The sequence below is a fragment of the Lampetra planeri genome, chromosome 73, assembly GCF_965212315.1.
Source record: "Lampetra planeri chromosome 73, kcLamPlan1.2.h2, whole genome shotgun sequence".
Lineage (NCBI taxonomy): Eukaryota > Metazoa > Chordata > Hyperoartia > Petromyzontiformes > Petromyzontidae > Lampetra > Lampetra planeri.
Genome location: NC_136178.1, coordinates 879,848 through 894,021, shown reverse-complemented (window position 1 = coordinate 894,021; position 14,174 = coordinate 879,848). Strand labels below are relative to the sequence as shown.

Here is a 14,174-nt window from a genome sequence, read left to right as displayed (position 1 = left end):
GTAAATTGGCACTAGTTGGAAGTCTCTGGGCAGTGAAACCGATGTCGCAATAATCGCCATATCGCGATAAGCGCCATATCGTGGGAATTGCGATACCGTGTTATATGGTGCAGCACGATATCGCGATAATCGCCATATCGTGAGAATTGCAATATCGTGTTTTGGTTTGTGCAGCACGATATCGCGATAATCGCCATATCGTGGGAATTACGATATCGTGTTGTATGGTGCTGCACGATATCGCGATTATCGCCATATCGTGGAAATTGCAATATCGTGTTGTATGGTGCAGCAAGATATCGCGATAATCGCCATATCGTGGTAATTACGATATCCCGTTGTATGTGCAGCACGATATCGCGATAATCGCCATATCGTGGGAATTGCGATATCGTGTTGTATGGTGCGGCACGATATCGCGATAATCGCCATATCGTGGGAATTGCGATATTGTGTTGTATGGTGCGGCACGATATCGCGATAATCGCCATATCGTGGGACTTGCGATATCGTGTTGTATGGTGCGGCACGATATCGCGATAATCGCCATATCGTGGGGATTGCGATATCGTGTTGTATGGTGCAGCACGATATCGCTATAATCGCCATATCGTGGGAATTGCGATATCGTGTTGTATGGTGCGGCACGATATCGCGATAATCGCCATATCGTGGGAATTGCGATATCGTGTTGTATGGTGCGGCACGATATCGCGATAATCGCCATATTGTGGGAATTGCGATATCGTGTTGTATGGTGCAACACGATATCGCGATAATCGCCATATCGTGGTAATTACGATATCCCGTTGTATGGTGCGGCGCGATATCGCGATAATCGCCATATCGTGGGAATTGCGATATCGTGCAGCAAGCCTTGGAATACCGCGGGAGCGGACTGTTCAGAGCAGCGAACCAAAAATAAATACATTTTATTATCGATCACGCCGTGCACAAAGGGAAATATCGCAATACCTAAAATAATTGAACGCTGCTGTCAGATAAAAATTTAATAAAATTGTAAAATCTGTGAAATAATAACATTGGTCGTTGTGTACTACAGTGTAACTGCGATGGTGAAATGAGGTTACTAAGCCAGGTTTCTTAAAATTCCTCACCTTAAATTCCCCATCGTACACACCGCGGGCAAAACTAAATATCGGAATAACTAAAAAGAAGCGACAAAACACTGACACAAAATCGCGATTTAATATCAAAACTAGCGGAATAATAGTATTAACATTACGCGAGCCTGTACAGTATTAGTGTTACAACAGCAGCACCATCAGCGGCGAACTACCCGAATGTGTATCGATAGTGGAGGACTCCGATGAGCTCTAAGCTCTTTGACAGGTGTCCAGCGATATAATAGAAGAGCCAATAACAGAAGAGTCGTGAACTTGTGGGTTTGTGACAATTTTAATAAGGAAGAGCGAAGCGAGCGACGCCATCACCGCTCTCTGGAGACCCCCCCCCTCCCCACCGGGTTCACGCCCTCCCCGTATTGTGGCGATGATACAAAATAGATTAAAATTATAGAATTAATATGAATAAAATAAAAAAATGAAATAAAAATATTAAATGTAATATAAAGTGCAAATAAGTATAAAAAAAATATTGAACATCATGAAAAATATTAAATCAGATAAAACAAATTAATATAAAACGTTAAATATGAGATAAATATAGAATGAAGTGTTAAATATAAAATGTAGACTAAATTAAAATATAAACAAAAATACGATATAAAAGCATAAAATATTAAAATATACAAAAAATGTTAAATAAGAAATATAAAATGTAAATTTTAAAATAAAAATACTGTATAAGCTAATACAATGTATATAAATTAAGAAATACAAAATATAAGATCTAAAAAAAAACAATAAATATAAAAACGTAAATTGTAAACTAATACTGTACATGGAAATATAAAAATATAAAATATAAACTAAAAAATATGAAATCTAAACAAATAAATATAAAATGGTCAAACTGCCGATGCCCTTATATGGCGCGTGACGTCACCGCCATGGCGCCGCGCCACCGCTGAGGCGACCACTTTTTGTTGTTGGCGCGCTTTTCCCGCCACCTCCACCACCACCACCACAGCCCACCTCGTCACCCCCCTCCGTGTCACCTCCTCCTCCTCCACCTCGTCGTCAACCCGCCACCAAGCCGAGCCCCGCGCCCTCTTCGCAGGGACCAGGCGAAGACTTCTCTGGCTTCTCCCCCCACCCCCATCGGCCGAGAGCAGACGGCGCGAAGAAGCCTGCGCCGTGTAGGCCGCGCTCGACTTGCCCGCTGCGCTAGGCCACCGCCTCAGCCTCACAACATTCTCGACACTTTAGTCGATGTTGTGTGTTTTTAAAGCACCCTCTGTGTAACGACAGCAGCGAGGAGGTTAGCGAGGAGGAGAGTGCGCGAGGTGGTGACGACGATAGAAAGTCGCGGGCGTCAGCTGCGATGCTGTCAACGCCGCCGCCGCCGCCGCTGCCGCAGCGAATTCCCTGCAGTCCGTGAGGAGAGGCCTCGACCAGGTAAAGGTCTAAAACTTGTGGCTTTAACAGCGGGAGGAGGCTTTCGCGACCAATATACATTATATAGGTTGCTTCTTGGTGGGGGGAGAGATCGTGTAAATATAAATACAATTTCGCCATCACCCGACACAGACAATTCGTACGGTTTGTGTCACGTCAACAGAACGTGCAAATTCGTTACTTGTGCAGCACGATGATGTGTTGGAGAGTAAACCCACAACATTTACAATCTGTGTGTGTGTTGCAGAGTAAACCCACAACATTTACAACTTGTGTGTGTGTTGGAGTGTAAACCCACAACATTTACAATCTGTGTGTGTGTTGGAGAGTAAACCCACAACATTTACAATCTGTGTGTGTGTTGGAGAGTAAACCCACAACATTTACAATCTGTGTGTGTTGGAGAGTAAACCCACAACATTTACAATCTGTGTGTGTGTTGGAGAGTAAACCCACAACAATTACAACTTGTGTGTGTGTTGGAGAGTAAACCCACAACATTTACAATCTGTGTGTGTGTTGGAGTGTAAACCCACAACATTTACAATCTGTGTGTGTGTGTGTTGGAGTGTAAACCCACAACATTTACAATCTGTGTGTGTGTTGGAGAGTAAACCCACAACATTGACAATCTGTGTGTGTGTTGGAGTGTAAACCCACAACATTTACAACTTGTGTGTGTGTTGGAGTGTAAACCCACAACATTTACAATCTGTGTGTGTGTTGGAGAGTAAACCCACAACATTTACAATCTGTGTGTGTGTTGGAGAGTAAACCCACAACATTGACAATCTGTGTGTATGTTGGAGAGTAAACCCACAACAATTACAACTTGTGTGTGTGTTGGAGAGTAAACCCACAACATTTACAATCTGTGTGTGTGTTGCAGAGTAAACCCACAACATTTACAATCTGTGTGTGTGTTGCAGAGTAAACCCACAACATTTACAACTTGTGTGTGTGTTGGAGTGTAAACCCACAACATTTACAATCTGTGTGTGTATTGGAGAGTAAACCCACAACATTTATAATCTGTGTGTGTGTTGGAGAGTAAATCCACAACATTTACAATCTGTGTGTGTGTTGGAGAGTAAACCCACAACATTGACAATATGTGTGTGTGTTGGAGAGTAAACCCACAACAATTACAACTTGTGTGTGTGTTGGAGTGTAAACCCACAACATTTACAATCTGTGTGTGTGTTGGAGTGTAAACCCACAACATTTACAATCTGTGTGTGTGTTGGAGAGTAAACCTACACCATTGACAATCTGTGTGTGTGTTGGAGAGTAAACCCACAACATTTTCAATCTGTGTGTGTGTTGCAGAGTAAACCCACAACATTTACAATCTGTGTGTGTGTTGGAGAGTAAACCCACAACATTTACAATCTGTGTGTGTTTTGGAGAGTAAACCCACAACAATTACAACTTGTGTGTGTGTTGGAGAGTAAACCCACAACATTTACAATCTGTGTGTGTGTTGCAGAGTAAACCCACAACATTTTCAATCTGTGTGTGTGTTGCAGAGTAAACCCACAACATTTACAATCTGTGTGTGTGTTGGAGAGTAAACCTACACCATTGACAATCTGTGTGTGTGTTGGAGTGTAAACCCACAACAATTACAACTTGTGTGTGTGTTGGAGAGTAAACCCACAACATTTACAATCTGTGTGTGTGTTGCAGAGTAAACCCACAACATTTACAATCTGTGTGTGTGTTGGAGAGTAAACCCACAACATTTACAAACTGTGTGTGTGTTGGAGAGTAAACCCACAGCATTTACAATCTGTGTGTGTGTTGGAGAGTAAACCCACAATATTTACAATCTGTGTGTGTGTTGGAGAGTAAACCTACAACAATAATCTGTATTTGTGTTGGAGAGTAAACCCACAACATTTACAGCATGTGTTTGTGTTGGAGAAAAAAAATCCACGTTTGAAATGTTAATGTTGTAAATGTTGTGGGTTTACTCTGCAACACATCGGTTAGTGCTGAGCTAGTAACAAAATTACACATTCTGTTTACGTGACAACCCCCTTACTAATTGGCTGTGTCCGGTGGTGGCGGGTTTAACGACACAACATTTATTTTTACGCAATCTAACCCAAAAAAAAACCTATATTATGGATTTAAGCTTTTACAAAACACCTCCCACTCACCCATCCTTAAGCTTTGCCTGCTGGAACTTTTTGCCGCTGTTAATTTGGCGGCGGCGTTGTTTCAATTGTGCAATGTGGGTGGAACGTGCCTTCCCTATGTTTGTGTGCAGGTCATGTTGTGGTGGTGGTGGTGGTGATATTTTTGTTTGGCCGGATAGAGGGGGCTAAACGGGCATGGCAGGGGCTACAGAAGAGAAGGAGTGATGTGGTACAACAGAAAGTGGAGCTGAGTGGACTTGCTGATGACTGGTACCAGCGGTGTCAAGATCGGCCTCTGTGAAGGAGAGGAGGCTCGTGAAGGACGCTACTGGGAAATTGGAGGCAGTCGCCCTCCAGCAACAACGGAGGACAGAGGAGCGATGCTCACAACACCGAGCAGAGCGCCGGGCGGCTAAATCACAGCAAGTTGGCACAGTAAGGGGCATAGGGCGGTGCATCAGCCAGTCATCTCAGTCAGTGGGCATTCCACACTTCACGTGGCCTTAACGTGCACATAGCCTGGCACAGGTGCCGTGGTGATGTCACCGCCACTGAGTGGCGAATAGCGGTTGGTGGTGGTGGTGGTGGTGGTGCTGGCCACCGACCCCCTCTGCGTGTGCCAGTGTTGGCCTTCATCGGTGCTGCTGCTACTCGCTAACGCCACCTGCCTCCCAATCTGTTCAGGCAACGGGGGGGGGGGATCTTTGGTGGAGGAGGATTAGGAGGAGATGGAGCGAACAAACCTCGGATTGAGATTCCCTTGAGGGAGAGGAGCGAGCTGAGCACATAGAGTTGTCTTCCCGACAGGTAGGGGAGGGAAGCCTTCATCCAGCAGTGGAGAAACTTTCCCATTGGGTAATTTGAATGCTTTCCAGAGAGAAAGCAGAGCCGTGAGTGTTGTGACCAGCTCGGGGTTACGATCGTCAAAGGGAAAGCATTGTTTGGTGTTGCGTGTGCTAATGTTCGTACTTTATAATGCGAGCATGTGCTCGTGTTAACTAGTATTTAAAATGTCGTGTCTGTGGGTTGCAAACACTTCATTATTAATGCTACCCCTATCCCCTCCCTTTGATGCTGCTAATCATGCATAATGCACGGGCATAATATGACTTTGAAACCCCCTGCCCACCTCCTACGCTTTTCACAAATAGTACTAATCCCATATCTGCATTTCCCATAAATATGCTAAATTCCTCTTGATATGCAAATTCTTTTGTCAAGGTGCTCTTCCCCCTCCAACCCAGCTTAAATATACCCTCCAAGCCTGGGGTGTTTCATTCAGACGCTGTCTTCCCGACAGACCTGTTCTTCACCTGAGACGGCTGCTTGCGTTGTGGCCGAAACGTCGTGAGAATTATTTTATTATGTTTTATTTTAATTATTTTATTATTTCCCTTCTACGTGACTTTACCGAAAGAACCAAGAAGACTGCAGAGGGTTGTACAGAAGAAGCTTACTTGGTGCAGTCGATCAGTTGGACCGACAGCGATCGTTTGTATGGTGTGGATGATGCGATTGGACCTTCATACATGCCTGAGCTTATATAAACTTAATGCGAAGTAAAATCTTGACTTTAAGCTTTCGTGACTGCAGAAATTCATATTCTTTGGGTCTTTCGGTAAATTTACATAGGTAGATTCAAATAAAATAACGAAAACTACGACGTTTCAATCGCAACACAAGCGTTTGTCATCAGGGAAAAACCCGCTTGTGTTGCGATCGAAACGTCATAGTTTTTTTGTTATTTTTTGTTATTTTCTTTGAACCTATCTGCGAAAGACCCAAAGAATATTAATGCGAAGTTATTTGTATTAGATGCATCGGATAGCTTGTGTGTGTGTGTGTGTTTTAAATGCAGTTTGAATCTATGGTACTGATAAAAACTAATCCAGTACTATGCCAACAGAGACACCCTGAGCTGGTTTAGCTGACGTCTTGGCTTCAAACCACGTTGTGTCTGGGTGTCTCTCTCTGTAGGTTCATAATGGTCGTGTCAGAGACACATTGAGTTGGTATAGCTGACGACCCGGGTTCAAACCACGTTGTGTCTGGGTGTCTTTCTCCGTAGGTTCATAATGGCCGTGTCAGAGACACACTGAGTTGGTATAGCTGACGTCTCGCGTTCAAACCACGTTGTGTCTGGGTGTCTCTCTCCGTAGGTTCATAATGGCCGTGTCAGAGACACTGAGTTGATGTAGCTGACGTCCCGGGTTCAAGCCACGTTGTGTCTGGGTGTCTTTCTCCGTAGGTTCATAATGGTCATGTCAGAGACACACTGAGTTGGTATAGCTAACGTCTCGGGTTCAAACCACGTTGTGTCTGGGTGCCATTATCCCAGTGGGTTAAAAATAAAATAAATGAAAACAACTAAATTAAATCACGACGTTTCGGGCGCAACACAAGCGTCCTTCTTCAGGTGGGGACAACGTAGTGAAAGCACAACCAACAAGTGTGTCTAAGAGACGGCTGTGACAAGGAATTATACAGTCGTGGGGGATGGAGGGAGTGGGGGGGCCATGGTGAGTGTGTGGGGCAGGCTGTGGACTGGGAAGCAACGATGTGAGGCACGGGGGGGGGGGGCGCTGGGAGGCAACGCATGGAGTTCAAACTGAAGCTTTGTGATGCAGGGGGCCCCTCCCTCCATCCTCCACGACTATATAATTTCTTGTCACAGCCATCTCTTAGACAAGGATGCTTGTGTTGCGCCCGAAACGTCGTGATTTAATTTAGTAGTTTTAATTTACCGAAAAAACCAAAGAGTATGAATCCTTGCAGCCACGAAAGCTTAAAATCTAGAATTAACCCAATGGGCTTGACTGGGTGTCGAGTCTCAGGGCAGTGTAAGTTTAGGCGCCATATAGCGACCACTGTAGTCTCTGCGCTCCTTCAACGTAGGAATAACAAACACTCGGCAAGCTCTCCTCTGTTGAAGCCCTCTCGTCGTGAGGAGTAGCAGCAGCAGCGCTCCGCACTGGGCATCGAGCAGCCCCAGGGCATATTGCCGCTGCTATCGTTGGTGAGAACAAACTGGGACGCGGCAAATATTGAATGATCGATGCTCAGTTTAACACGTAGTGGTAGGAGGAGGCTTTCGCGACCAATCTTATCCATAGTCGAGGTTTTTTGGCTAGATCGTGCAAATGTAAACGTGTCGTTAAACCCGTCACCACCCGACACGGCCACTTGGTAAGGTTCGTCAAGTCAACAAAGCGTGTACAATGAATTACGAGGTCACCACTAACCGGTGTGTGTTTGAGAGTGAGTGGGGAGCAGTAGTTGAGTGCGGAGCGGTAGTTGAGCGGTTAGTGCACTGCACTACGAACCTGGCGACCCGGGTTCGACTCCCGCTCACGGCCTTCACCGGTGACGATTACTTGAACTGGTCCTGGGTCTCCTCTTGGTCGACTCAGCCTCAAATGAGTACCTGGTACGGTACAGAAAAACATCGCCACTGGGGGGGAGGCAAAGGCGACCGGGCGTGACGCTGGCCACCCACCCCCTTGTGTGCCACAGTGCCAGCCTTCCATAGGTTGCTACTCGCTAATAGCACTTGCCCCAACAGTTTGTTAAAGGCTACACGGGGGGTCTTTTGTCGGAGAGTGAACCCACGGCAACATTTACAATTCGAGTAGCTGGCGACATTTCACCTGAAGACGATTGCTTGTGTTGCGATCGAAACGTCGTGATGTATTATTTTGTCTACCTACGTGACTTTACCGAAAGAACCAAAGAGTATGGATTATTGCAGTCACGAAAACTTCAAATCAAGATTGACAATGACGTGCGTGTGTCTTGTGTGTGTGTCTCTCTGTGCGTGCGTGTGTGTCGTGTGTGTGTGTCTCTCTCTGTGTGCGTGTCTTGTGTGTGTGTCTCTCTCTGTGTGCATTTGCAGCACCATGAAGAAGGGCAGGAATTCCTGTTCGAGTGACGAGTCGGACGGTGAGTGAGCGCTCCTCCCCTCCGCTCGTGGGTGTCCCGCTTTGTCCGGATCGCGTGGCCCGCACGCCAACCCGCCGCACGCTGCCCGGCGCAGCTTGGGTCTTTTTTGCCGGATGGAGGGGGCTGAACGGGCGCGGTGCCGGCTGAAGGAGAGGTGGGGGGGGCCGGGCGGCAGCGAGTCGGCACAGTGAGGGGGGTAGAGTTGGTGCATCTGGGCCATTCATCTCAGCCGATGGCACCTGCCTGGGTCTGTCCCGTGACCTCCTGCCCACAAGACTTCGACACGGCGCAAGTGCACCTAGGCTGGCACAAGTGCCGTGGTGACATCACCGTCCCTTAGTGGCAAAGGGCGGCTGTGAGCGTGTTGGCGCACGTGTGTGCGTGCGTGTGTAGTGCTGTTCTAATCGCGCTGCGCTACGAACCCGGCGACCCGAGTTGGACTCCCGCTTGCCGCCGGTAACGAATATCTGAAACTAGTAGTAGGTTTTTACCCTTTCAACTGGTACAAAAACTGACACCTTTATACAAGGCATCATGTTTGCAATAACCACAACACAAGCAGTCAAAATGCAAACAAAAAAAAACAACTCTGATAATTGGTTCTTTACCCTTCTATCTGGCAACAAAACTGACACCTTTTTACAAGGAGTCATGTTTGCATAGACCGCAATACCTGCAGTGATAATACAAACAAAAGAACATAACTCTGATAATGTGCACTGTCCTTAAAGTTGATTGATCCACACCCGAGACAGCTTTCCTTAGAGCCTAGTCTCATATGGGTTGGACCAGAAGACGCCAAAAGGCGCACAACTCAAAGACAATGCACCATCAGAGTATGAGAGCTCGGGGCAAGCATCTACACTATGGGAACCTCATTTGCCAGTAAAAATATGATAATTGGTTCTTTACCCTTCTATCTGGCAACAAAACTGACACCTTTTTACAAGGAGTCATGTTTGCATAGACCGCAATACCTGCAGTCATAATACAAACAAAAGAACATAACTGATAATGTGCACTGTCCTTAAAGTTGATTGATCCACACCCGAGACAGCTTTCCTTAGAGCCTAGTCTCATATGGGTTGGACCAGAAGACGCCAAAAGGCGCACAACTCAAACTCATACTCTGATGGTGCATTGTCTTTGAGTTGTGCGCCTTTTGGCGTCTTCTGGTCCAACCCATATGAGACTAGGCTCTAAGGAAAGCTGTCTCGGGTGTGGATCAATCAACTTTAAGGACAGTGCACATTATCAGAGTTATGTTCTTTTGTTTGTATTATGACTGCAGGTATTGCGGTCTATGCAAACATGACTCCTTGTAAAAAGGTGTCAGTTTTGTTGCCAGATAGAAGGGTAAAGAACCAATTATCATATTTTTACTGGCAAATGAGGTTCCCATAGTGTAGATGCTTGCCCCGAGCTCTCATACTCTGATGGTGCATTGTCTTTGAGTTGTGCGCCTTTTGGCGTCTTCTGGTCCAACCCATATGAGACTAGGCTCTAAGGAAAGCTGTCTCGGGTGTGGATCAATCAACTTTAAGGACAGTGCACATTATCAGAGTTATGTTCTTTTGTTTGTATTATGACTGCAGGTATTGCGGTCTATGCAAACATGACTCCTTGTAAAAAGGTGTCAGTTTTGTTGCCAGATAGAAGGGTAAAGAACCAATTATATTTTTACTGGCAAATGAGGTTCCCATAGTGTAAAAACAACTCTGATGAGGATAATGATATGCACTGTCCTTGAAGTTGATTGGTCCACACCCGAGAGATAGCTTTTCTTAGAGCATCGGGTGTGGACCAATCAACTTCAAGGACACCCCACTCCCCCGTGCGTCGGCGCTCATCGTGCTGCTGCTGCTAACAGCGCTCGCCCAAACGGTCTGTTGAGGCTACGCGGGGGGATCTGTGTCGACTGCATCTGTCTGTCCGCGTTTGTATCCCCTGTACGCAGGTGCTGCCACTGTTCCCTCTTGGCCACCACCGCCCTCATCGTCCTCTTCCAAGCAGCAACAGCATCACCCTCACCAACATCACCCTCCTCACCCTCCTCACCACCAGCAGCAGCAGCAGCAGCAGCCTCAACTAAAATCACGATCCCACCGATTCTCATCGGCATCGTCCGCCGCCATCGCCGCAGCAGCAGCGACGATGACGCCATCGGCGACGTCGTCATCGTCGGTGGCGACGGTGACATCGCCGCCGCCGCCACCGACGCCGTCGTCATCTTCGTCTCACCGCCCGGCGGAGGTTTACCGCAAGGACCTCATCAGCGCCATGAAGGTGCCGGACTCAGCACAGCTGGGCCCCGGCGAGTATTACGTCATGGCGGACGCCTGGAAGCCCGAGTGGGAGAAGGGGGTGCAGGTGCCTGTGTGCAGCGAGCACGACTACCCAGAGCCCAGCGTCAGGTGACAGCCCCCCCCCCCCCTCCTCTCCCCCTCCCTGCCCCTTCCTCTCCCCCTCCTGGCCCGTGCCTCTTCTCCGTGTCTCCCATCGCCTTCCCCGCATCTCCCCCCACCCTTCCCGTGTCTCCCCCGTGTCTCCCATCGCCTTCCCTGCATCTCCACCCACCCTTCCTGTGTCTCCCCCTTGTCTCCGCTCACCTCCCCTGCGTCTCCTTCCACGCGTCTCCCCCCCCGTCTTCGCTCTCCTTCTACGCGTCCCCCCCGTGCGTCTCCTCCCCCGTGCGTCTCTTCTCATGCTCCCCCCCCCCGTCCCTGTTTCTTGCCCCAGGATACTGGCGGAGCGCGAGAAGGCCGTGACGTTTGCACGAACCAGGAAGTACATCCAGATGTCGGACCTGGAGTCTCCAACACCCGGCTACGCCGACCTGCGTTCGCTCATCCAGGCGACCTGCCACTACGACCTGGACGACACCGACCTCTCCTGGCTACAGATGGCCAACCGCGAGCTCCAGCGCATGGGTGTGTGGGGTCTACACACACAACAACAACTCGTACAGAGACACACACACACTCGTACATATACACAACAACAATCGCCATTTGCCACGAAGTGGCGGTGACATCATCACGACGCTTGTGCCAGACTATGTGCACGTTAAGGCCACGTGAATTGTCGAACGTCCGCTGGCAGGAGGTCACGGGGCAGACCCAGGTGCCACGGGTCGACTGACTGAGATGACCGAGATGACTGGCTGATGCACCACCCGTGCCCCCTACTGTGCCAACTTGCTGTGCTTTAGCCACCCGGCGCTCCGCTCGTTGTTGTGAGCATCGCTCCTCCGCCCTCCGTTGTTGTTGGAGGGCGACTGCCTCCAACTGGCCAGTAGCAGCGTCTTTCACGAGCCTCCTCCACAGAGGCCGATCTTGACACCACTGGTACCAGACATCGGCAAGTCCACTCAGCTCCACGTCCTCCTGTACCACATGACTCCATCTCTTCTCTAGCCCGTGCCGCGCCCGTTTAGTTCCCTCTATCCGGCCGAACAAAAGCTGTTTAGGCATGTGGTGACTGGGCATGCGGGCTACATGACCCAGCCAACGCAGCCTTGCCTGCCAGAGGAGCTCACCGATGGGACTTTGCCCAGATCTTTCAAGGATTTGTGAGCTCCTCTCACAATCCAGCCTCGTTAAACCCAGGATGGATCGTAGGCAGGCCAGCCTGAATGTTTCCAACCGGCGAAGATGCTCCATTAGGGGGGGTCCACGTTTCGCAAGCGTAGAGGGAGGGAATGACCGTGGCCGAGAAGACTTGACGCTTCGTGCGGAGCGACAGACCAGGTAGCTTCCACACAGCGTTACGCAACCGATAAAAAGATAATGGCGCTCGACTTATTTCGAGACCTCTGCTGTCAAACCGGAGCCGGTCATGAGCACACTGCCCAGGTATGGGAAACTCTCCACTCTCTCCACAACTGCCCCATCACCGATTGGGAGTTGTGGTGGTGGGTTGCCCGATGGTACAAAATACCCAGGCAGGTGCTTAGTTTTGGTGGGGCTGATGGTAAGGCCCCACCTCTTAGAGGCACGCTCCAGTTTCAGCAGCAGCGCCTCCAACTCCTCCTCTGATTGAGCGGCAATTACCGGATCATCGGCATACATGACGTGGTTGACCAATAAGGAGCCATCCCTTGATCGCACCCGGGCATCAATCAGCCTCCCTTTGTATCTGTACCAGATGGAAATTCCTCTGGTACAGCCATCAAAGGCTTCATGAACTACGTGGTCGAAAAAGATGTTGAATGTGGGAGCCAGAGGACATCCCTGTCGCACCCCAAGGTGAACAGGAAATGGCTCCGACTCCCGGCCACGTAGTTTTACCCGGGCCCGCTCACCATCATGAAGGTCCTTAATGATTGTGAGCAGAGGGTCAGGGACTCCGAAAGCATGGAGAACAACCCAGAGCCCAGGCCTACTGATGGTATCATAGGCCTTGACCAGGTGAATAAAGCAGAGATGTAGGTCTTGTTGGAATTCTCTACACCTCTGCTGTAGCAAGTGGCGAGAAAATATGGCATCTGTGCAGGGCCGCCCTTTCCTGAAACCATATTGAGGCTCAGCAAGCCCCTCTCGTCAGCATGCCTGGCAAGGCGATGTTGAATAATTTTCGCCAGGACCTTTCCCGGCACACTGAGGAGTGAAATGCCCCTGTAGTTGTTCCAATCCTGCAGAACCCGTCCAGTGGTCCAGACTGTTATGATGTCATGTAGGGCAGTCTGTGCACAAACGCCACCCTCCCTTAGCATTTCGCTTGGGAGATCATCTCTGCTCAGTGCCTTTCCTTGTCTCAGACTCTGAATCGCCTTTAGTACTTCCTCAACAGATGGCACCTCAGCCAGCCACTCACAGGGGGTGACTTCCTCTTCCAATATTTAAGGCACCGCAGCCTCAGCAGGGTCATCCCCACTTTGTCCCACGATGTTTTCCATGTCGAGGGATTTACCCTCCCCTAGGACTTCACAGAAATGCTCAGCAAATCTGCAAACCTGTTCCTGGGGGTCGGAGATTGGATCACCTTTTTTTCCCCTCATGATGGTAATCGGTGTGGCGCTGCAGGTAACTTTTTTGATGGAGTTAAATAGGGATTTGTGATCGCGGGCCATTGAGGCAGATTCCATCGCCTCAGCAACCCGCGACCACCACCAATCCTTGCAGCGCCTCACAGCTCTCCGAACCTCCGAGCGAAGGCTACGGTAAGCCTCCTCGTTCTCTGACGTGGGATGCTGTAGACAATTCGAGTGGGCCTGTCGCTTTTTTTCAGCCATCCTGAACACCTCCTGTCAGCCAGGGTAACTGGGGAGGTCTGGAACGCGTACCCAAAGCAGCCATTGCAGCTGCCTGAGTTACACTCCTAAACCTCGCCCATTTACCCTCGACATCTGGAGGAGTGGGGGACGATGCCAACCCCAGCCGTAAGCGATGATGAAATTCTCGCCTGCAACTTTCATCAGCTAACTGAGACCAGACCACCTTAAGTTGGAATGGGGTCCTGCGTGTGCACCCACCACTGGAGTGGAAGAATGGCAAGCGCATCTTACAGATAACAAGTCGATGGTCAGAGGGCAGATCAGCTCCACGGTAGG

General features: G+C 48.9%; 1 protein-coding gene across 2 annotated transcripts in view; it reads left to right on the top strand.

Moving 5' to 3' along the window:
• The first annotated feature begins 2,029 nt into the window (after positions 1-2,029).
• The window catches only part of LOC144737732 (protein Jade-1-like), a 29,036-nt gene continuing 16,891 nt past the window's right edge, over positions 2,030-14,174 (top strand). The window contains exons 1-4 of one of the 2 annotated variants that reach the window (XM_078620583.1): positions 2,030-2,540; positions 8,577-8,623; positions 10,581-11,037; positions 11,363-11,553. In XM_078620583.1, coding sequence (XP_078476709.1) covers positions 8,581-8,623; positions 10,581-11,037; positions 11,363-11,553 — 691 coding nt within the window. In that variant the 5' untranslated portion in view covers positions 2,030-2,540; positions 8,577-8,580. The remainder of the gene's footprint in view (positions 2,541-8,576; positions 8,624-10,580; positions 11,038-11,362; positions 11,554-14,174) is intronic. The other variant, XM_078620584.1, reaches the window with a different exon arrangement.